Source organism: Leuciscus leuciscus, assembly GCF_965113295.1.
Source record: "Leuciscus leuciscus genome assembly, chromosome: 5".
NCBI classification, from domain to species: Eukaryota; Metazoa; Chordata; class Actinopteri; order Cypriniformes; family Leuciscidae; genus Leuciscus; species Leuciscus leuciscus.
In genome coordinates this window covers 27,190,602-27,213,305 of record NC_138729.1, presented here as the reverse complement: position 1 = coordinate 27,213,305, position 22,704 = coordinate 27,190,602, and the positions used below count along the sequence as shown (strand labels likewise).

The window sequence follows — 22,704 nt, the reverse complement described above, 5'->3', positions numbered from 1 at the left end:
TACGAACTGGGTATATAGATTATATATAGGTATACAAATTATTATTTGATGCGCACTATGCATACACTAGACTAGTGCATGCATGAACATTTTTTTTATTTGAGCTTAAGACTGCACAGTGTTTCTTTGATAAATATTTTACAGAATATATTTTCAGAATCCATTTTGCTATTACTTTAAAAGACATACAGGTTCTTTGGTTTTACTTCATTTAGCAGCCTCTTATAAACGTTTGATGGTTGGAGCCGCTGGCGCACTGAGACGCAGATTCAAAGCTTTCTTTCCTCTCTCTCTTTCCTGATTTGTTATTCAACTTATGTTATTTGATGTTGTTTATAGCACACCAAGGAGGACAGAGTACCAATTATCTCAGTAAACAGCATCCAAGTGGAGGAGAACTCCGGTGTTGTCATCACTAACTCCTCCCTAAATGTGCTGGACCAGGACACACCTGAGAATGAGCTTCTCCTCACCATCATCAAGAAGCCTTCATATGGTCAGTGCCTCTCTTTCTTTCTCTATTTCTCTTCATATTCTCACTCCATTCCCTAGTCTGTCGCTCATTCATGGCCATCTTTCAGCAAACATCCATTATTTTGTCACATTACCGCTCCGTCCTGCTCCTGTGTGGCTGATTGATATTCTTGTCATTGTGCTTCTGCCGTTGACTAGAGAACCGATGGAAAGGCCACGACCCACAGGGCTTTATTGGTTAAACTTTTATGGATGCACGTCAAGGTGTTCAAAGCAGTTTTATTAGGAGTCGCAAGTAAGGAATGGACCTGACAGAACTGAAATAGTCAGAGTGTTATGACAGCAGTGCAGCTGTACAAAAAATTACATAGAGCGACCATTAGAGGTCAAGTGCACATTTATTTGAAAATGTGTGTTTATGCTGTGTTTGATGGGGGAAAAAATGAGAAGGAACGTAGCGTTAATGTCCATTTCTTTGCAATGTTTCTCTGTGTGTTTGTGTCTCCATAGGGAAGCTTCGCAGAAGGCAGTTTTACTCTCAACCTTTAGAGAACGGCAGGATTCTTCAGCAGGGATCCACCTTCACCTACCAGGATGTTCTAGACGAGCTGCTGGTCTACACCCCTGACGGACGTGGCTCTGGGACCGATGAGATCCAGTTTTCAGTAACAGACGGCATCTACACAGAGATGGGCCGTCTTGAGTTCAGCATGGATATTAGGAAGAGAGAAGGCCCAAGAGTCACAATCAACAGAGGACTACAGATTGCAGCAGGTCAAGATACACTACATTACAGTGTCCTTGCACACATCCCAAGCAGTTTACTGATTAATTAGGATGCTTATTTTTAGTAGTCCTCATAATAGCGTAATTTAGTGCAGAATTATTTGTCAATCTTTAACTGCACTTTCTGAAATTAGTGTAAAAATAGACTCGACACAGTACACAGACATACAGTAATCTGTAAAAAACTAATGCTGTCCCCTATACTGCCCAACCCCTCACCATGAGCAGATCTTCTATTAGTATTATTTAAAATGGTCTGTACTTAATATTGAATTATGAAAAAAATACATACAGTATATTTAAATTGTTTCAATTATTCATTGCTTTTGTCCAGAGCATCTTAAAAAAAAGCAATTCAAGGAGGCGCCAGTGATTTTAGTTTTGTTGGAAAAAAATGGCGGTTACACTTTATTTTGATGGTCCCTTTTGAACATTCTGTGGACTATAAGTAACTTTGCAACTACATGTCAACTATCTGTCATTAGAGTATTAGTAGATTGTCTGTTTATTATCTGCTAACTCTTTATTGTGATACTCCTCCAACAGACATTATACACACTATAAGTAACTTTGCAACTACATGTCAACTTATTCTAACCCGAACCCTACCAGTCTACTAATACTCTACTAACACTCTAATGAGAGTTAGTAGACGTAGTTGTAACGTTACTTATAGTCAACAGAATGTGTTAAAGGGACCATCAAAATAAAGTGAAACCAACATTTCTTCTCACTTTTTATTGAATGATGAAAAATATTTTTATTGAAGAATAAAAACACAATGAAAACTGCATGTGTTCTTTCTGTTTTCACTGCTTTGTTGAATAATAAAAAGTTATACTCTTCATTAAAAAATAACTTTTTGTCAGTAGGTCCACAATGTTGTTTGATTTTCTTTATGATTTTGAAACAAAACTATTTTAATTTTAGGATTACTGAATTACTGACAAAGTGATTCCACTTTCCAAAAGCAATATTTGGGGAATAGTACAGCTAGAAATGAAAATTCATCTTTCACTCACTCTCATATCATTTCTGTATTTTTTTATATGTGGAACACAAAAAGAGATGGATGAGAAGCACATAAAAGTCACATAAAATAAGCACATAAAAAGTCTTCTGAAGCCATGCAACAGCTTTGTGTGAAGACAAGACCGAAATTATGCCATTATGCAATTTTAATCTCCCTCTTCCAGACTTATTAGTGAACTAGAAAAGCGCCCCACACTCTAAGAACCACTGCAGTTTCGTTCATTATGTTGCACCAATTGAAACACTTCATGTCAATAATTGAGGTTCATACCTAGTTAGACTGAGTTGATGTTAATAAATAACTTAAATACTTCAATGTAATTTCTCTTACCATTGCTCATTCCTCCCGGCAGGTTCCTCATCTAAGATCACAGAGCAGCATCTGAAAGGAACGGACATAGATTCAGATAACCTTAAGCTGCGGTTCACCCTCACTAAAGACCTGAGCGTGGGATCCCTGTTGCTGAATACAGGCAGAAACAAGGATCAGATATCTGTCAAAGGACCTGTCACCAGCTTCACCCAGGATGACATCAGCAAAGGTTTTTCCTACAATGCTCTGTCTCTCTCTCTCTCTCTCTCTCTCTCTCTCTCTCTCTCTCTCTCATACATAATCATCCATAAGGAATTTCTATGCAGAGATGCATTGTCTCATGTGGTTTTACACCTTGCCTGTTAGGACATGTGGAATACATTCATGAAAAGGGAGAAAGTGGAGGCAGCTTCTCTTTCAAGTTCAACCTGGTTGATCCCGAGGGAAACAGAGTCATTGACCAGTCTTTCTTCATTAGTGTTCTGGGTGAGCCAAGAATTTATTTTGGGACTTTGAAAAGTGCATGTTCAGGAATGTTAGAAGAAAGTTATTTTGAAACATCCCCATCTCTTTTTCTCTCAGAGGACAGACTTCCTCCCACAGTGGTGGTTAATAAGGGTTTGGTTTTGGATGAGAACACCTTGAAGAAGATCACAACACTCCAGCTCTCCTCTACAGACCAGGACAGTGAACCAGATGAACTTATTTATCGAATCACCAAACAGCCCCAGCTCGGCCATCTAGAACATTCCAGCAAACCAGGTACACAAAAACGGACAAATATACTCCATACTTCAGTTGTGGCAGTGACTAACCAAAAGTGGTGACAGTGTTAACTGAACTATATAATTCAGTTTCAAAACAGTAGCTCAGCTTTCAAAATAATGTGGATATTCCAGTAGCAAGCTACTTTGTCCAACAAGAAGCAGTGTAGCATAACAAAATTGTACATTGCTATTAAATGTCATATTAGAAGAATTATCCCTGCGCAAGCTAAGGAAATAATTACGCTTGTCAAAAATGTCCACTATCTCATTTGTAGTGATAAATAGTATAGCGAAATGTGTAATGTCCATGTAATTCATTCTAGTGAATGTTGTTCAGACAGTTCATGCAGTTCATTTGAAACAACTGATAGAAAACAGTAATGGCATGTTTGCTGCAATATTATCAGGGAAAATGATTCTCAGGTCGGTATATAGTAGTGTCCACGTTCAGACAAGGATTTATATGTTTTTTTATATACAGTATATTTTACTGGGGCTTGTGTCCTAGTAAAAAGGTCTAGTGATGCTCTTGGTTCTACATACAAAAGACTTAAGTAGCTTCAATTCAGTTATGTCCTTTTATTTATAGCTTGTGGTGTAGCTTGCTACTTTTCAAAAGAGTAGTTTAATTGAATTATGGATAGCTTGTAGCTTGGCAGTCTACAGTTTGCAAGTAGCTTCCTAAAGCTATTTATTATTTATTATTTGTATGCCTTTAGAGGGGCCATTTAGTTGATCCATGGGGGGTTTATAATGGTGGTGGATGACATTATTATTTGATTACAAGTGGAGTATATGAAGTGGTGGGAACTGCTGGTCACTGGGGAAGTTTCACTATTACATATGGTTTGTATTCACACAGTCACAAATCTGCCACATACTGTATGTACTAGACTACATACACATACAGTGCTGGTCAGAATTATTTCCCCCCTTGGTAAATATGATCAAAGATTGCTGTAAAAAATAAATCTGCATTGTTTATCCTTTTGATTTTTGATTTTTTTTTAAATGCAAAAATCTAACCTTTTATTGAAGTAAAAGAATTGAAAGTGGGGGGGAAATCACATTATGAAGTTTGGAGAACACCTGACAAGAGATCAGAGACCATTTCTCCATACAGAATCTCTCCAGATCCTTCAGATTCCCAGTTTAGCCCACTCATTTTCTATAGGGTTCAGGTCAGGGACTGGGATGGCCATTGCAGATGCTTGGTTTTGTGCTCAATGACCCATTTTTGTTTTGATTTTGATGTTTGTTTTTGGATCACTGTCCTGTTGGAAGATCCAAACATGGCCCGTTATAAGATTTCTAGCACAGGCTGTCAGGTTTTGATTTTTTATGTGTTGGCATTTGATCGAATCCATGATGCCATGTATCTGAACAAGATGTCCAAGACCTCTGGCAGAAAATTAGGCCCACAGCATTAAACATACAGCAGAGTATTTCATTTTACACATGGGGTACTTTTTTATCCCTGTATGAACCAAACCCATATTAAATGTTTGCTGCCAAAAAGCTCTCTTTTGTTTTTGTTTGTTTCATCTGTCCATAGAACGTTTGAAAAGTAACTGACACTACTGGAACTTCAAACGGGACGGTTCTATGGTCAGATGAAACAAAACAAAAAAGCTTTTTTGGCAGCAAAGGAAAAAGGATGTTGCAAAACATATTTAATAGAAGGGGGCAAATAATTGTTCCCAACGTGTTTTGGAGAAAAACATTTATTTCATAATGTGATCCCCCCCCCCCCCCCCCCCCCCCCCCCCCGTTTCAATTATTTTACTCTGATGAAAGGTTTGATTTTTGCACACAAAAAAACAAAACAAAAAACAAAAAGTATTAACTATGCAGATTTATTTTTTACAGCCATCTTGATCATATTTACCAAGGGGGCAAATAATTCTGACCAGCACTGTACATACCTCTGCTCATCCACAAACACACATACTAGAGCATCATTGTTATTCCTGTCTCTATCAAAGATTTAATCTGAACAGCCTGAGAGATCATAATATATATTTATAGTCTGTAGTCCTAGTGCGGTATGGACTGTTCAGCAGAGCAGTACATTTATAAAAGCTGGCCACATCTGCCAGGAAATGTTTCGAAATTGCATGGAAGATATATCGTTTGTTTTGTATCTAAACATCATGTTCAAATAAAGACGGAGAACTCATTAGATGGGATCGAGCCTAGAGATCTCTATCAGGGTGTCATGGGTGAAGATCATTTTTCATTTTTCTTCCTGTCCTTCTCTGTGTTGCCCGGACTGCACTCAATGGGATTTCTGCTGTTGTGCATGTTTTATTCATCCATTTCAGTTGACCTGTGGGATATTTTTAATGGTGGCAATTGATCTTACATTATTATTTGATACCAAGTGCGGTATATGAAGTGGTGGGCAGCTGGTAACTGGAGAGTTTTGCACTGTTTGATCCTGTTGCAGGAACAAGGATAAGCACGTTTACCCAGGCTGACCTGGCCTCCCGAAACATTCAGTATGTCCATACCAGTGAAGAGGAGACACACTCCGATGACTTCACCTTCACCGTATCTGATGGAGGAAATGAGGTGCATACACGCACTAACACTCACGCTCACAGGTTTTGTGTTTTATGAGGACTCTCCATTGACATAATGCTTTTATACTGTACACAGTTTACATTCTATCCCCTATACCTAACCCTTAGTGAAAACATTCAGTGTTTTTACATTTTCCAACAAAAAAAAAAGTCTTTTTTTTTTATTTATAAACTTATGGGGAACAAATTTTGTCCCTACAATGTAAAAAAAAATCCTGTCCTTTTTGGGACATTTGGTCCCCAAAATATAGGGAATATCAGGACCAAACACACACGTGTAGTGGGGTCTAAACGTCTGAAACCATATTGGGAAAAAATCTGAACATGAGCAGAACATTTTGGGATTCTGAAACATGTAAAACAAAGAAATGTTATGTCACTAATCAAATAAGTAAATTTGTGACATTGATCATGTGATTCTTGGTACAGACAGTCAGATGTTCTTCCAGTAAAGCATAAGATGCTCTTTGGATCATCTCAAATCACACTGGAGAACATAATTATCAGGTTTTATACTAAATTGTTGAATACCTGCAGTTTGAGTGCTGGTCAGTGTTGTTAAAGGTGCATTAAGCAACTTTTCATGTTAAAAATACCCGTTTTCTAACCCATACATGCTTAAACAATTGCCTGATGGGCTGAATGAGCCCTTCTCTGATCACTGAGATTGTCTCTATAATCCTGTAAAGTAAAATAAATAAGAGGGATTCGGGCCGGAATTTTAGACTGGGCGTGACGTCATGTGCGTTCACGGCACGCTCACATAGCTATGTCTGGCAGGTTTGTGTATTCGCCGGCATTCTCCGTAGAAGATGGATTGTAAGAGACCTGCTTGTAGTTCATTTCAAACACCAACGCAAACTCCACGCAAGATAAAAAAAAGAAAACTTGTCTCTAGTGCAACCAAAAGGGCAAAATTGGACTCAGACAGGCGTCGGAATAAGACGAGAGTAAACATAGGGAAGTGTATAGATGTTGTGTATAGTTACCCTTTTTTTGTCTTATAAATGTATGAACTACTGTGACCTTGCCCAGGGACAGCAGTTGAAAAGTATTGACACATTTCACAATGTTCATCAGTGTGTATTGTCCCTGGCAAAATATCTACTAAATAAATCTGCACTACATGTAGTTTAATGATTTGCTATTCGATTAAAACAGTTCAAATATCTTGAGTGTGATATAAAATGCTGATATATAAGTTAGATAATTAGACACAAATTTTGAGCAAATTACTGCTTAATTAGGATGTATTGCTATTGGAATATGCTACTTAGCAGATCAATAAAACAGGCTAAAACCCCGCAAATCTTCGGCGGATTAGCCTGTTTGGCTTTTATGGTAACGTCATAGTGCCATTTAATTGTTTATTACCTTACAATTGAGTGTACTTTTTTGACCGACTGTGCTTTGAGCTTTTACAAAGTAACAACTTATATTGTTCATGAACGTGTTTTCATAATAATACAATCATTAGTGGATACAGTAAACACATAACACAGTTCAACATGGAGATAGATGGAAATAAAAAACGAAGTTTTCTACTACCCCCGTTTTTCCCTCGCACATAAGTGTGTAATTTACTCAATTGCCTTTCCTTTCACATATTTAAAATGACTTGCAGATTTATAACTTTATTACCTCTGAAGACATTATGATTGTAAACAAAAGATTTGCGGCTGATGCTCCTTTGGTTATGAACAGCTCGTGCTCGTGCAAGCGTGCGTGTGCGTGTGGTCCATGAGCGTGCACATCTCTGGCTGCAGTTTCACTTACCGCCAGAGGTGGCATAGTTCTGCAAAAACTCAGAATCTTGCTTAATGCACCTTTAACTATTAACTATTAAAAGTATTGTTTTTGCTAATTAAAACAAGCCAAAATATGTTGTTAAATAAGCTAAAATGACATAAAATATACAGTATTTGATGAAAAAATTATACTTAAAAATATATATAGAAATGTTGAATTGTCAACTAATTGAATAAAATAAGTTTAAGTTACTAAAGTTATAAAAAATATAAAATAAAAGCTAATTGAAAATATTAATAAATGCAAAAAAAAAAAAAAAAATGCTGGGTGCTTCCATAAAAGCGAAAGAGGCTAAGGCTAAGAGGCTAAATTCATGTGATTTTTCAATTCAACTTTTCACTCAAATTGTTGTGCTGATGATATAATTTGGCATAAAAAATGATTATACACACACTCATTTTTCACGATAACTAATATGGATATAAACATGTTGTACATGCCCACCTTTCTCTTTCTATTTCTCATTGCACACATGCTGAGCACACTTCCTCACACAGTAATCTCAACCCTCCCTCATGCCTTTTCATACTCTCTTCCTTTCACCTCTTTTCTTTCCATTATAAACACATACACTCCCCCACACACACTAATTAGGGCCGAAAGAGCTTGAATAAACACAGGCTGCCTAGTGCGTGTCTGAAAGAGATTAACATACCGGAGCGTTCAAGTTATCCCACAATAGGGTCTTCTCCCAGTAGGAAACATACTCTTCTGCCATTCTGAATGGAAAATGAAATGCAAATGCACTTTGCGTTTGTGCTGTGCTGCTTAATTAAAGATGCATTTTTTATTAATGGTGTACTATTCCATATGGCAGTCAACTTAGACTTATACTGACACCTAGTGGGATGGATGCAAAAGCAATACTGATGCAATATAGAAGTTTAGACAGTCAGCCATGATTAATTTATCCCATAAGCAAAATTCTCCAGTTATAGTATGGTTACAGAAGTATTCAGCTGGTCATGTGATCTCAACATGGCGGCCCACATGAGGTGATCTGCTCCATGTAAAATACAACAGCGTTTGTTAGGCTACGGATGAATGAAGTCTTCATCTCATGTAACTTTACATTATTTTAATCATGTTTTATTTATTTTTAAGTATACCTCACATGCAAAGTACTTAGTAGATCTTAAATGTACTAATTTTCTTGGTTTTCTTTCCAAACTTTTATGAAAGATGAGTTTTTGCTTATGTATTTCATTTTAGCTGTCAGTGGTCTGCTTTTCTTTATGCTTTCTCTCTTTCTGCTCTGATTTGATAATTACATAAACCTATTTAGTGGGAAATTAGATTTTGTGCTGCAGAACAATTGAGCTCATATCTAGATTCAATTACTGTGCACTGTGTGCATTTAATTATTTCATTACTGTTGTGCTGTTCTCCAGATTTCACAGACATTCTACATCACCATCCGGCCGGTGGACGACTCTCTGCCCGTCCTACAGGTGCCAGGGATGAGGGTGCAGGAGGGAGTGAGGAAGACCATCACTGAGTTCGAGCTGAAGGCTACGGATGCGGACACAGAGGTATCAATGTTTACTGAAGTTTCCCCCGACTGTGCTTTCAATTATGCTGTGGTTGTGCTTTACTTATTCTTGATAAAGTGTAAAAATTTACAGTAACATTTTACAATAAGATTTCATTTGTTAACATTAGTTAACTACATTGAACTAACAATGAACAATACTTCTACAGCATTTATTAATGTTAATTCATGTAAATCTCAGCATTTACTACTTCATTTTTAAGATCGAAAGTTTTATCTGTTAACATTTACGTACTGTGAACTAACATGAACATGAGCATTTTTAACTAACATGCACAAAGGTTAATATATTGCTCATTGTTAGTTCATGTTAGTTAATGCATTAACTATAACAAATGAGACCTTATTGTGAAGTGTAACCAAAACAACAACAAAACTTTTTCTTTTCTTTTACATAGGGTTTAACTGGAATATGTTTGTTTTTAAAGTGGACTTTTTGTTTAATGTTACTGTAATGGGTATCTATGTTCTCTTGCTCCATCACTAGCATACCACATTAAACTTATAGCAACTATTACATGTCAGAAAGAATTCAGTGGCATATTTAACAAACCATTGAAGGTCAAAATTATGGAATTTGTGAAATAATGTTGTAAAACGACCACCACAAATACGGAATGAGAGTGAACATGATGATATGGTGGAATAAGTCAGGCCTTCTAAATAAAAGAGCCAATCACTGATTGATAAAGTCATTGCGTCACTGCAGCTGCCATTGGAAGCTCCGGTTGCACCATTCACTGGCTGTGTTCAAAATCCCTACTACAGTATATACTAGGCGAAAAACAGTATTTGACTAAAGAAGTATGTCCGTATTCACAGTACTCGTAAAAGAGTAGGCAAAAAGCACCCGGATGACCTACTACTTCCGGCGAGATTCTGAAGTGTGCAGTGTGCATACAATGGACCCTTTACTATCCCACGGGAGAGGATTTATGAATGGTAGTGAAGCGACACTGGTAGGTCTCATGATAATGACAACATGGTGAATGTAGTACGCCCAAATTACATTCATAATGTACTACACACATTCATACTATATAGAACGTACTTTTTTAGCGGCCGTGAAGTAATTACTTGTTCAAAATAAGTACCTACTCAAGAGAGTATGCGATTTCGTGCGCAGCCATTGTTTTGAGACGCAGGTTTAGGATTGACTGCTCCAGCCTGAAAAATAAGGCTTTTTAATGCTACTTTAACATATGAAACCACATTTATTAGACAGTTGTTGTCAGATTTCATTGGTGATTTCAAATATGAAATTTAATCGTAAACTTGGTGAACAGCATTGGAGAATTTGATATTTCCCCATTCAAAGAGATAGGAGCTCTGCTGCACTTTGATGACTGAAATAGCTGCCCGAGAGGCGTTTCAAAGATGATCTCAGAGTGAAATGGTTTGCCTGAAAGAGAATTTTGTAATACACTACATTACCGTTCAAGCGTTTGGGGTCGGTAAGATTTAAAAATAGTAATAGTTTTTTATCTCTTACAATATGCTCCCGAAGGTTGCAATTATTTGATCAAAAAGATAGTAAAACAGTGATATAATATTATTATGATTATTATTATTATTATATATATATATATTTTTTTTTTTTTTTTATGTAATTTGTTCCTGGGCAAAGCTGAATTTTCAGCATCATTACTCCAGTCTTCAGTCACATGATCCTTCAGAAATCATTCTAATATGATGATTTGCTGCTCAAGAAACATTTCTTGATAAAATGAAAAGAGCTTACTTAAGCTTTTTGTGAAAACTGATACATTTGTCAAGATTCTTTGATGAATAGAAATTTCAAAAGTACCGCATTTACCTAAAATAGAAATCTTTTGTAACATATTAAATATCTTTACTGTTGCTTGATCATTTTAATGCATCCTTGCTGACCTAAAACATTTGAACAGTAGTGTAACTTTCTCTGTTATTTAATATACGTAGACAAAATTATGAACAATCATGTTTTACCAATGCGGAGAGCGAGCCAGGAGCGGATGAGGAGATGAAAATGGAAAACCCGGAGTGATTACAGATCACTTTGAGCGAGAGAGAAATTACTGTCACCCTGCTCGACTCACATATTCTGGTGCATACAGCTGACATCCGTCGCATTAAACTTCAGTGCTCATGTACTTCTAAGTGGCAAATTAATTTAATTTCAGACCTGTTTGACAATCTCTCTCTATCCAATTCTCTGTTAGGAGGACTCTGTTACATTCACTATCGTTCAGGCTCCTCGTCACGGGACCATCGAGCGCACAAGTAATGGTCAACATTACCGTCAGACCAACACCTTCACTATGGACGACATCTATCAGAACCGCATCAGTTACAACCATGATGGCAGTAACTCCCTCAAAGACCGATTCACCTTCACTGTCGGTGATGGCACCAACATGTTCTTTATCATCGAAGAGGCTGGAAAAGAGGTAGGTAGACTTTCTGTGTTTTTTGAGCTTGTCCATGTGGCCAGTTGTCGTCAGTGTTATATTAGAGGACCATATTTCTGAACATATCCTCTAAAATATTGTAAAAACTCATAGAGATGACTTATAGAGACTAATTGGACTCTTTTAGTCATGGTCTCTTTTAGTCATGGTCACACCCATACTCTTTTCAAGAAACACCCTGGGAATTTTTAATGACCACAGAGAGTCATGACCTCAGTTTAACATGTCATCTGAAGGACAGTGCCTTTTTAAAGCATAGTGTCCCCGTCATTATACTGCAGTATTACGACCCACACAGACTACAGGGTGAGCGCCTCCTGCTGGCCTCACTAATATCTTTTTCAACAACAACCTCGGCTTTCTTCATTTAGCTTCAGTGGGAAACCACGTGAGAGCTGCAGGGTGATCTCCCTGTGAGGATGCTCTTTACTGGTAAAAAAAAACCCCATTATGTTTACTTGAATAAGAAAAGTCAATGGAAAGTTTACACAATTATACACTACTGTTCAAAAGTTTGGAGTCAGTATGTTTTTATAATTGTATTTAAAGAAATTAATTCAATTCAGTAAGGATGCATTAAATTGATCCACGGTGACAGTAAAGACATAATGCCACAAAAGATTTCTATATCAAATAAATGCTGTTCTTTTGAACTTTCTATACAAAGAATCCTGAAAAGAAAAAAATGTTTCGACAAAGATTTTTAGTAGGACAACTGTTTTCATTTCATCAAGAAATGTTTCTTGATTATAATGATTTCTGAAGGATCGTGTGACACTGGAGTAATGATGCTGAAAATTCTGCTTTGCCATTACATTAATAAATTACATTTTAATATGTATTTATATATAAAAACAGTTATTTTAAATTGCAATAATATTTTACAATATTAAAATTTTTACTGTATTTTGATCAAATAAATGCAGCCTTGATGAGCATGAGAGACTTACCAACAATCTTCCCAACCCCAACTATTGAACGGTAGTGTATGCACATAAACGTATGTTTTTTTGTGTATTGCTCATTTCTTCATATTTATAAAGACATATGGGAAAGACATAAAGACACAAGGAATATGAATTACCATATGAATCACCTAAAGGTATCGAGTCCATTTGTTTAACGTAGCCATTTAGGGAGCATGACAGCTCTCCCTCTCTCTCTCTCCCTCCATCATAATAACTCCATCCATCAGCAGTGGCTTTTTCCTCTTCTAGCTGCGTCAGCTGGCTGTCAGCTGTTCCGGGAGGTAAATGGTCTCGGTAGATATTGAAGGGGCACCTCGTCTTGTCATTAGATGACAAAATATCAGCCCTATGACATTGTTTAATCTGGAAGTCCTAGAACACCATTACTCAGCACTTTAGAATTTAAATAGGTTTTATCTAGGATTGAATGGATATTAAAGTGAGCATTGTTGGTAAATGAGAAGCAATTACTTTTATGGTAATACATGAAACAGGGTTTGTATCAGCCAGGAGGATTTACATAGTGTCTATATGTAAAATAATATCCTTTGTTTCAGGTCGTCACAGCTGCTCCACAAAAGTTTAAAATTGACATTTCACCTGTTGATGACGGGACCCCTCGTATTGTCACCAACCTGGGCTTGCACTGGCTGGAGTACATGGAAAATAAGGTCACTTTAATAACTCTATTTGTATGTATAATCAATAAGAGCTCAATTAATTAATGCGATCAATCGATGAGATGTTGACGTCTCAACTTAACAGTACACTTCTGCCTCCTACTGGTTTTATCTTGCATTAGTGCTCAACCAAATTATTGAGGTTAAAATGCAATTTTAGGCCACCAATCTGATCTCCAAGAAAGAGCTTCTCACTATTGATCCGGACACAGATGATGGACAGCTGACTTATGAAGTCACTACAGAAGCTAAACACGGCTACCTCGAGAGTAAACTCAATCCTGGCAAACCCATCACCTCTTTCACGCAAGGTATTATGGACACCTCCCAAAGCCAAGAGCACACTACATGGCTGAAGCTATGCTGTTACAAAAAACAAAACAAAGCATAGCTAACACATAGACAGCCTCGTTTTAATCCTCAACCAATTAGATATGCAATTTACCTTGACTAAAGCTGCCCATGTCTCCCTAACCACTGTCTTTATGTTTGTTTTTCCTGTTCCACAAGCCTCCCACCATATTGTTCAATGACCTGTTTTCACGAATCAACTCTGGCTCTGAATTAGTATGAGAGTGAATTTTGGGATAATAATTACAGTTGGGGAGGAGAATGATCTTGTAATTGACACACCAAGGGCCAGATTTACTAAACAGGGCAAATTAGCGTGAGAGCGCAATTCCAAAATAGCACCGATGGGAGTGGAAAGTTCTGCACATGATCTACTGAAGACGTGCAAATTAAAGAACACAGAAGCAAACGGATAATTTCCATAATGACCATCGCAATCTCCCAAGAGCAGCGCAAATTAGCGTCTGGTTTAAGACATGCTTTTTTGGGCTGTAAATAATGGCGCAAATACTGTACCAGTAAATAGACTTGCGCAAACCTTAGTAAATCACCTTGAGTAAATCTTTTAAATACTCTCCTCCCATAAATATTTGCATCTGAAAGGGAAGGCCCAAGACTGATTCATTTTGTACAAAAACAAAATGAGTATGCAGGCCGACAAGCTTCAGTCTTGTAGTGTGCACCTGGCGTTACATACTAAATGCGCCTGCATCAAATTCTGCAAGTGCATTTGGAGTTGTAAAATGTAATCTAAATGTATTCTGTCTTGCAGCTGACATAAACCTAGGCCTTATCCGATATGTTCTGAGTGAGGATAGGGTTCAAGAGACCATGGACAACTTCAAGTTCCTTGTGAAGGACAGCAAACCCAACATCGTCAGCGACAATGTGTTCCACATCCAGTGGTCTCTTATCAGCTTTGAGCACAAGAGGTGCGCCTGCCTCGAATTTGGTTCTAGATCAAGTCTTCATCCAACCAACCTGTTTATGTCATGAATTGATGAAATTAATTCTTAGTAATGTTTTGTCTTCTGTCTGCAGCTACAATGTGAGTGAAAAAGATGGAACCGTGGCGGTCACAGTAAAGAGGACTGGAAATCTGAACCAGTATGCTATTGTGCTGTGTCGTACCGAACAAGGCACTGCCACCTCCACCTCCAGCATGGGCTCTCGGGTCGGACAACAGGACTACGTTGAGTATGCTGGACAGGTATGTTCTATGTTCTTTATTATTTCAAGGTATTATTATATAATATCAAATTCCCTTTGATTTGATTGATAGATGGATTATTAGTCTAGAACATTCAGAAGCTTTTTAATGTTCTTCAGGTTCAGTTTGATGAGAGAGAAGACACCAAGGTGTGCACCATTGTTATCAACGATGACCAGGTCTTTGAGAACATCGAGAGCTTTAATGTGGAGCTGAGTATGCCAGTGTACGCCCTACTGGGGTCAGTGACCCGAGCTAAAGTCAATATCAATGACACAGAGGATGAACCCACCCTGCAGTTTGATAAGAAGACCTACCACGTCAATGAGAGCAAAGGCTTTATCTTTGCACCTATTGAGAGAAAGGGTCAGTGGAACCAATTCCTACAAAAAAAGCTTTTAAAATATTTTCAGATATGCATACGTTACAAATCGTATTCCCGACAATAATGCTCAAGAATGTAACTGCATATTTAAGATTGGGCACAAAAATGAAATAATTTAAGGGCCTGTCCTAATCTGAATATTGGGGTTGTTGTGTGTATTGTTTAAATTGTATGTAGAGGTACATGATATATCGGTGCTATATTGTTAATTAGAGGTTTATCGGTATCAGTCAGTATTGCATTTATTAACATTTTGTACTTAAAAAAAAAAAAAGTTAATCTCTTGTCTTTGATCAGGTGACACCAGCAGCACAGTCTCGGCCCTCTGCTACACTGTGCCTAAGTCAGCCCGGGGCAGCAGCCTTCACGCTCTGGAGTCCGGCTCTGACTATAAGACCCGTGGCATGAGCAGTGACAACAGAGTCATCTTTGGCCCAGGTGTGAGCATGTCCACCTGTGACGTAAAGCTGATTGATGACAGCGAGTATGAACTCTCTGAGGAGTTTCAGCTGGTGCTGTCGGACGCCTCAGACAATGCACGGATGGGTGATGTCACCGTGGCTAAAGTCATCATAGACGGGCCAAATGATGCCTCCACTGTCTTCCTGGGCAACGGGTCCTTCACCTTCAGTGAAGATGCAGGTTGGTGGAGATCATCTGCCATAGACAATATCATGGGTGTCAGTTTTGTAATCTGTCCAATACAATACCCCTATGTATTATTAATAGTTTGACATATCTTCCCACAGGCACCATTGAAATCCCTGTTCTGCGGCAGGGCAGTGACCTTTCCTCAGTAACCTCTGTGTGGTGTGCCACACGTCCTGCAGAACAAGATTCAGCAACGCCCGGTGTTGACTATATCCCAAGTTCCAAAAAGGTGGAGTTTAAACCAGGCAAGACGGAGGAGGTAATAAAACTAGACTGTTCTCACATGTGTTCTGACAAACTGTAAGACGATTGGTATTTACAGGCCTCATTTCAATAAAATCAAGTATCACGATTTTTTATTATTATTTTTTGCGTAGACATGCAGTTTGACCATAATGGATGACATCCAGAACCCTACAATTGAAGGGAAGGAGTCCTTCATTGTGTTTCTTAGCTCTCCTAATGGAGCGGTCCTGACTGAACCATATGAAGCTTCTGTCTACATCACAGACACCGCCCAAGACAGTGCGTTTACTTGTCCATTACAATGGTTATCACTGTGATTTAGCAAACACGTAACATCATACGCTTTCTTCTTACAGTACCTAGCATGCAGTTTGAGAAGCTGGCGTATACCATAAAGGAAAAAGATGGTGTCCTGCACATCCCCATTTTTAGGACAGGAGATCTGTCCTATAAGTCTTCCGTCCGATGTTTCACACGTACAATGTCCGCCATGGTAATGGACGACTTTGAGGAGAGGAGAAATGCAGACGATTCTAGGATCACCTTCCGAAAAGGGGAGAAGGTACGATAAATGTGTTTTGTCATTAATTCATTTATAATCACTTCAGAAATTTTTACTTTGAAACAAAAGAATGATGGACAAGGAATTTTAAAACCTCTTGCTTTCTATTGGCAGGTGAAGAATTGTACTATATTGATTCAAGATGACTCAGTGTTTGAGCCTGAAGAGGAGTTCCAGGTCCACCTTGGAAGCCCACAGGGTGACCACTGGATTGGAGCCATGATAGGAGTCAACGACATTGTGACTGTGACCATCACAAATGATGAAGATGGTGAGTAGTAAGCGTGTTGCTTGAAACACAATGTTAAACACAAAAATACTCATTTGTATCATTCAAATGTTAAAAGAAAGCTTTGGTAGAGCTTGGCAACAGGAAGACATGGATTCAATTCTCAGGGTGATAGAATGTATAGCTTGATTGCACTATAAGTTGCATTGTATAAAAGTGTTTGCCAAATGCATAAATGTAAAATGTAAAAATAAGTGCACATCATGCTTTTCAGCACCTATGATTGAGTTTGAACAAGCCTCATACCAAGTTCGTGAGCCCCCTGGTCCAGATGGAATCGAGGTTTTGAATATCAAGGTAATTCGTAAAGGAGACCTTGACCGCACCTCCAAGATCCGCTGCAGCACAAGGGATGGATCGGCACAATCAGGTGTAGACTATAACCCCAAGAGTCGAGTCCTTAAGTTCAGCCCTGGTAAGTCATATATTTGTTTATTTATTTTTTAGTACATTTATACCTTCATTCTAATCAATGATAAAAAATTCTGTTGTGTCCTCAGGTGTGGACTACATCCTGTTTAAGGTAGAGATTCTGTCCAATGAGGACAGAGAGTGGCATGAGTCTTTCTCATTGGTCCTTGGTCCAGACGACCCTGTTGAAGCTGTGCTTGGAGAGATTACCATGGCAACAGTCACAATCCTAGATCAGGAAGCTGCAGGAAGTCTCATCCTTCCAGCCCCACCCATTGTAAGAGATGTACAGTAGATGCTTGTGGAACTGATATTTAGAATATCAAAATCTGAATACTTGTCAGTTCGATTAAAATTTTTAATTGAATTGCATCATATTAATTAATCAAATTAATTGCACACTACCGTTCAAAAGTTTGGGTTCTGTAAGAATCCTTCTTTCTTTCTTTTTTAAGTCTCTTATGCTCACCAAGGCTGCATTTATTTGATCAAAATTAAAACAGTATTCCAAAAAAAAATATCCAATAAATATATTTTAAAATGTAATTTACTCCTGTGATGCAAAGCTGAATTTTCAGCATCATTACTCCAGTCTTCAGTGTCACATGATCCTTCAGAAATCATTATAATATGATGATTTGGTGTTCAAGAAACATTTCATACTGTTACTTATCATTGTTGAAAACGGTTGTGCTGCTTAACATTTTAGTGGAAACTGTAATACAAATTTTTTATAATTTTTTATTAATTGAAAAAGAAAAGCAATTATTTGAGATAGAAATATGTTGTAACATAAATATTTTTAGTGTCATTTCTGGTTAATTTAATGTGCCCTTGTTAAATAAAAGTTGTAATTTAAAAATAATTATTGAACCTAAATGTTTGAATGGTAGTGTATATCATTTGTTTTTCCTCAAATTTTCTGCGAAGTCTGTAAATTTAAGACATTTGCCTACAATATTGTGACAGATAAGTAAATCACTACATAGATGTCACAAAAGTCACTTTAGAAATCAGTATGTTATTTCAATATCATTGAACATTCATTTTTTTATTATATTCAATTGTACTCATTTATTTATATTTGTCTTGATCCATAAATCTAATATTATAGCTGTGAGATCTCAGAAGTCTTTTGATTTTGAGTCATTCTATTAAAGTCCGGTTTCATGTGGACTTTTGGTTCTCCTCCCAGGTGGTGTCTCTGTCAGACTATGACTATGTCCAGGAGGTCACTAAAGAGGGCAGTAAGAAGTCTCCATCTCCAGGATATCCGCTGGTCTGTGTGACTCCCTGCGACCCCCATTACCCCAAATACTCAGTCATGAGAGAGCGCTGTGAGGAAGCAGGCATCAACCAGACCTCTGTCCACTTCAGCTGGGAGGTCGCTACTCCTACAGACACCAGCGGGGCACGGTCACCCTTTGAGACAGTGACGGATAACACACCTTACACCACAGTCAATCACATGGTTAGTCTGTTGTTTTCTTTATAATTGTTTGTCATAGATAGAATATTACAATAGTTTTTAGTCTAGCCGTTACCTAAAACTTCTAATTACTGCAATCAGTAGTCATATTTAATATGCATATGTTCATATGTAATATGATCTAGAAGCATTTTCACTTTTTGCAACTTTTAAGTTCCTGTAGTTAAATAAATAACTTTGCTACACAGGTCCTGGACAGTATCTATTTCAGCAGACGCTTCCATGTGCGTTGTGTAGCTCAGGCCAGAGATAAAGCCGGGCATCTGGGAACTCCTCTGAGGAGCAACATTGTCACTATTGGCACTGAGGGATCGATATGTCACACCCCCGTCACCACAGGAACTGCTCGAGGCTTCCAGGCCCAGTCCTTTATAGCCAGTCTAAAATACCTGGATGTCAAACACAAAGAGCATCCAAACAGGTCAGAAGAGACTTTTTGTAAGCAAATGATGTTACAGACGTAACAGACAGATCCCAGTCGATTTTTTTTTTGAGAGACAGGGTTTCAATTGAAACCGCAGCTGTTAGGATTGTAGAGCTCTACATCATTTTTGCCTCTGGGCAAAACAAGATCAAAATGAATTTATATGTTTGAAAAAATAAACCTGTCAAGACAACTACAAATCCAAACCAATACATTTTCCAACCTATGTTCAGTACTTCAAAGAAGAAAATTGCATTTTATAATTTTTTTTTTTTTTTTTCTCTTAACAGGATCCATATCTCAGTGCAGATCCCTCATCAGGATGGAATGCTTCCATTGGTGTCCACCATGCCTCTGCATAACCTACACTTCTTGCTCTCCGAGTCTATTTACCGTCAGCAGCACGTCTGCTCCAACCTGGTCACACTTAAAGACCTACATGGCATTTCTGGTGAGAGTAGCCGCATACTACAGTAGATCAAAGCAGATACAAACTAATCTTATCCACCTGTTTTAATATAAGAAAGGACACAGCTGTCTTTAACTTAAACGTGCAAGGCTTCCAGTATCTGCCACTACCAGTTATTTTAACTGTTATGCTGCTTTATGTTGCAAACTGGTATTTGTATTCATATTATTTTATTTTAGTATCATAACCATAAATACCCTGGTTTGTAGTGCAATTAGTTTTACCGTTTACTGCACTTTATTCTTCTATTTATTTACTTATGAGTAGAAAGTCTTGCTTATTCACTGGAAATAGCTTACTTCTGTGTTGAAAAATAAGGTTAATATTCTACATGAAGTAGTTGGCAAAATTGCCTTCTCCCATGATGTAGAATTATTGGAATTATCTTTACAGAAGAATGCTTTAATATGGAGTTAAATGTAAAATATAAGAATTATATATATTGAGAATGCAAACATATTTTTCAACTCTGAAAACACGTTGTAAATTTTCACCCAGAAACCGGCTTCTTGGATGACCTGTCATATGACAGCATATCCCTGGGCCCTGGATATGACCGTCCATACCAGTTCAACCCCGGTGTTCGAGAACCCAGAACCATCCAGCTATACAAGCATCTCAATCTGAAAAGCTGCATATGGACATTTGATGCATATTATGACATGACAGAGCTTATCGATGTATGTGGAGGATCAGTAACTGCTGACTTTCAGGTTCGTTTGAACACATGATTTGCATCCCATCACAAATGATGTACAAATATTCCTGTCTTTCTGAAATCTGATGTGGCAGATTAAGTCCATACAGCAATTCACATGAGTGTGTGGTTGCATTTTTGCAGGTCAGAGATTCGGCTCAGTCGTTCCTGACTGTTCAGGTGCCGCTCTATGTGTCCTACATCTATGTGACGGCTCCTCGTGGATGGGCCTCCCTGGAGCACCACACAGAGATGGAGTTCTCCTTCTTCTACGACACAGTCTTGTGGAGAACAGGTACATGTAGTTTCATCAACAGACCCAAAACCATTGAACAAACTCAGGCACAATCTGTGTTGTATTACGTGATGTCATCATTTAACTGTGTTAATGTTGCCGCTGAGGCTGACTGATTGCTTATGAATGTCTCTTTACTCTAGGAATTCAGACAGACAGCGTGCTGTCAGCTAGATTACAGATCATTCGGATATTCATTAGGGATGACGGACGACTGGTGATTGAGTTCAAAACCCATGCCAAGTTCAGAGGTCTGTAGTCTGTGTTATTTGTTTGCACAGACCGCTTTTTTTTTATTCCACTCCACTACTTTTCCATTGTTTTTCTAGATGGATGCGTTTGACCGAATTTTGAGTGAGTGATAAAACTTTCATGTCCCTCTAGGTCAATTTGTCCCTGAACATCATACCCTCCCTGGACAGAAGTCTCATCTGATGGCTCCAGATCATTTGGGAGGCATTGAATTTGACCTGCAGCTGGTGTGGAGCGCACAGTCCTTTGATTCACCCTACCAGCTCTGGAGAGCCACAAGCTCCTACAGCAGGTGAGCAGCGTGAAGTCTAATGCTGTCACATCAACAAAGTGTACCTACCTTAATGCCACTGACCGTGCGCTTGCTGTTGTGCTCTAGGAAAGACTACTCTGGAGAGTACACAGTCTTCCTCATCCCCTGCACAGTACAGCCAACACAGGCATGGGTTGACTCTGGGGATAAGCCTCTTTCCTGCACGGCCCATGCTCAAGAGAAGTATGTTACCATGGAGCTTTTCCATTGATATCTCCTTGAGGGCTCTTAAATGACTTTTTGTGTTGAAGATGTTTTTTTCTGAGCTGAGCCAGCAGGGTTTAAAGATATTGCAGTTGTCATCCACTTTTACTGGTTTCATCAGACACAGACTGTTTGTGTGAGTCAACAAGAGTATTCATCAACATGCAAGGGCTTGTAACACTCTCTTTCAATCGATAGGTTCCTGCTGCCCATCGCCTTCCAGCAGACCAACCGCCCTGTTCCTGTGGTCTACTCGCTGAATACTGAGTTCCAGCTTTGTAATAACGAGAAAGTCTTTTTAATGGATCCTGCTCTCGCAGACATGTCCGTGGCTGAGATGGACTATAAAGGAGCATTTTCGATGGGTAAAATGAGCAAATCAATGAAAACTGAGGATTATTGCCACCATTATGCGTTCCTTTATTCATTGTTTGATATTACGCAGGTCAAACGCTTTATGGTAGAGTACTGTGGAATCCTGACCAGAACCTGAATTCAGCCTACAAGCTGCAGCTGGAGAAAGTATATTTGTGTACTGGGCGGGATGGCTATGTGCCCTTCTTCGACCCCACAGGCACCCTGTATAACGAAGGCCCTCAGTATGGCTGCATTCAACCGAACAAGCACCTCAAACACAGGTTCCTGCTTCTGGTATGTGTCTATTGTAACAAACCCAGACCAGTTTAACCGGTCTAACAAGATTCACTTGGTGGTGTTATGTTTTAACTGAAATACTTTTGTCGATGGAAATGTTCAAGTGATATTTTGAAGATCAAACTCTTTTTGTATACCTTGGAATTAATATTGAGACGACAGCTGTAATACAATTTTACAGGGGAAAGTTTTAAAGATGCATCTAAAATAAGTGAAAAGGTGGACAAATTATGGCAACGATCAATTATTAACTAAAAGAAAATATACAGTTATCCATTTTCAATAAGCCCTGTGATCAGGACCCAGACGCCAAGCATATACATAACGTATGATTTACATTACTGTATATTATATATTACACTCTATATTATTTATTACAGTGGGTA

At 38.2% G+C, this 22,704-nt stretch overlaps 1 protein-coding gene across 2 annotated transcripts in view; it reads left to right on the top strand.

Annotated features, from left to right (window-relative positions):
* fras1 (Fraser extracellular matrix complex subunit 1) overlaps positions 1 to 22,704 on the top strand; it is a 118,854-nt gene that overhangs the window by 93,084 nt on the left and 3,066 nt on the right. For both annotated transcript variants that reach the window (XM_082168737.1, XM_082168736.1), the window contains 30 exons: positions 340 to 496; positions 985 to 1,248; positions 2,646 to 2,834; positions 2,972 to 3,091; positions 3,188 to 3,367; positions 5,822 to 5,946; positions 9,158 to 9,298; positions 11,520 to 11,747; positions 13,294 to 13,407; positions 13,577 to 13,727; positions 14,540 to 14,699; positions 14,809 to 14,977; positions 15,097 to 15,343; positions 15,660 to 16,004; positions 16,112 to 16,272; positions 16,391 to 16,538; positions 16,616 to 16,821; positions 16,936 to 17,092; positions 17,325 to 17,525; positions 17,611 to 17,798; positions 18,717 to 18,992; positions 19,199 to 19,431; positions 19,725 to 19,885; positions 20,402 to 20,616; positions 20,745 to 20,895; positions 21,039 to 21,146; positions 21,280 to 21,439; positions 21,527 to 21,643; positions 21,863 to 22,029; positions 22,110 to 22,315. In XM_082168737.1, the coding sequence (XP_082024863.1) occupies positions 340 to 496; positions 985 to 1,248; positions 2,646 to 2,834; positions 2,972 to 3,091; positions 3,188 to 3,367; positions 5,822 to 5,946; positions 9,158 to 9,298; positions 11,520 to 11,747; positions 13,294 to 13,407; positions 13,577 to 13,727; positions 14,540 to 14,699; positions 14,809 to 14,977; positions 15,097 to 15,343; positions 15,660 to 16,004; positions 16,112 to 16,272; positions 16,391 to 16,538; positions 16,616 to 16,821; positions 16,936 to 17,092; positions 17,325 to 17,525; positions 17,611 to 17,798; positions 18,717 to 18,992; positions 19,199 to 19,431; positions 19,725 to 19,885; positions 20,402 to 20,616; positions 20,745 to 20,895; positions 21,039 to 21,146; positions 21,280 to 21,439; positions 21,527 to 21,643; positions 21,863 to 22,029; positions 22,110 to 22,315 (5,445 nt within the window). The remainder of the gene's footprint in view (positions 1 to 339; positions 497 to 984; positions 1,249 to 2,645; positions 2,835 to 2,971; positions 3,092 to 3,187; positions 3,368 to 5,821; positions 5,947 to 9,157; positions 9,299 to 11,519; positions 11,748 to 13,293; positions 13,408 to 13,576; positions 13,728 to 14,539; positions 14,700 to 14,808; positions 14,978 to 15,096; positions 15,344 to 15,659; positions 16,005 to 16,111; positions 16,273 to 16,390; positions 16,539 to 16,615; positions 16,822 to 16,935; positions 17,093 to 17,324; positions 17,526 to 17,610; positions 17,799 to 18,716; positions 18,993 to 19,198; positions 19,432 to 19,724; positions 19,886 to 20,401; positions 20,617 to 20,744; positions 20,896 to 21,038; positions 21,147 to 21,279; positions 21,440 to 21,526; positions 21,644 to 21,862; positions 22,030 to 22,109; positions 22,316 to 22,704) is intronic.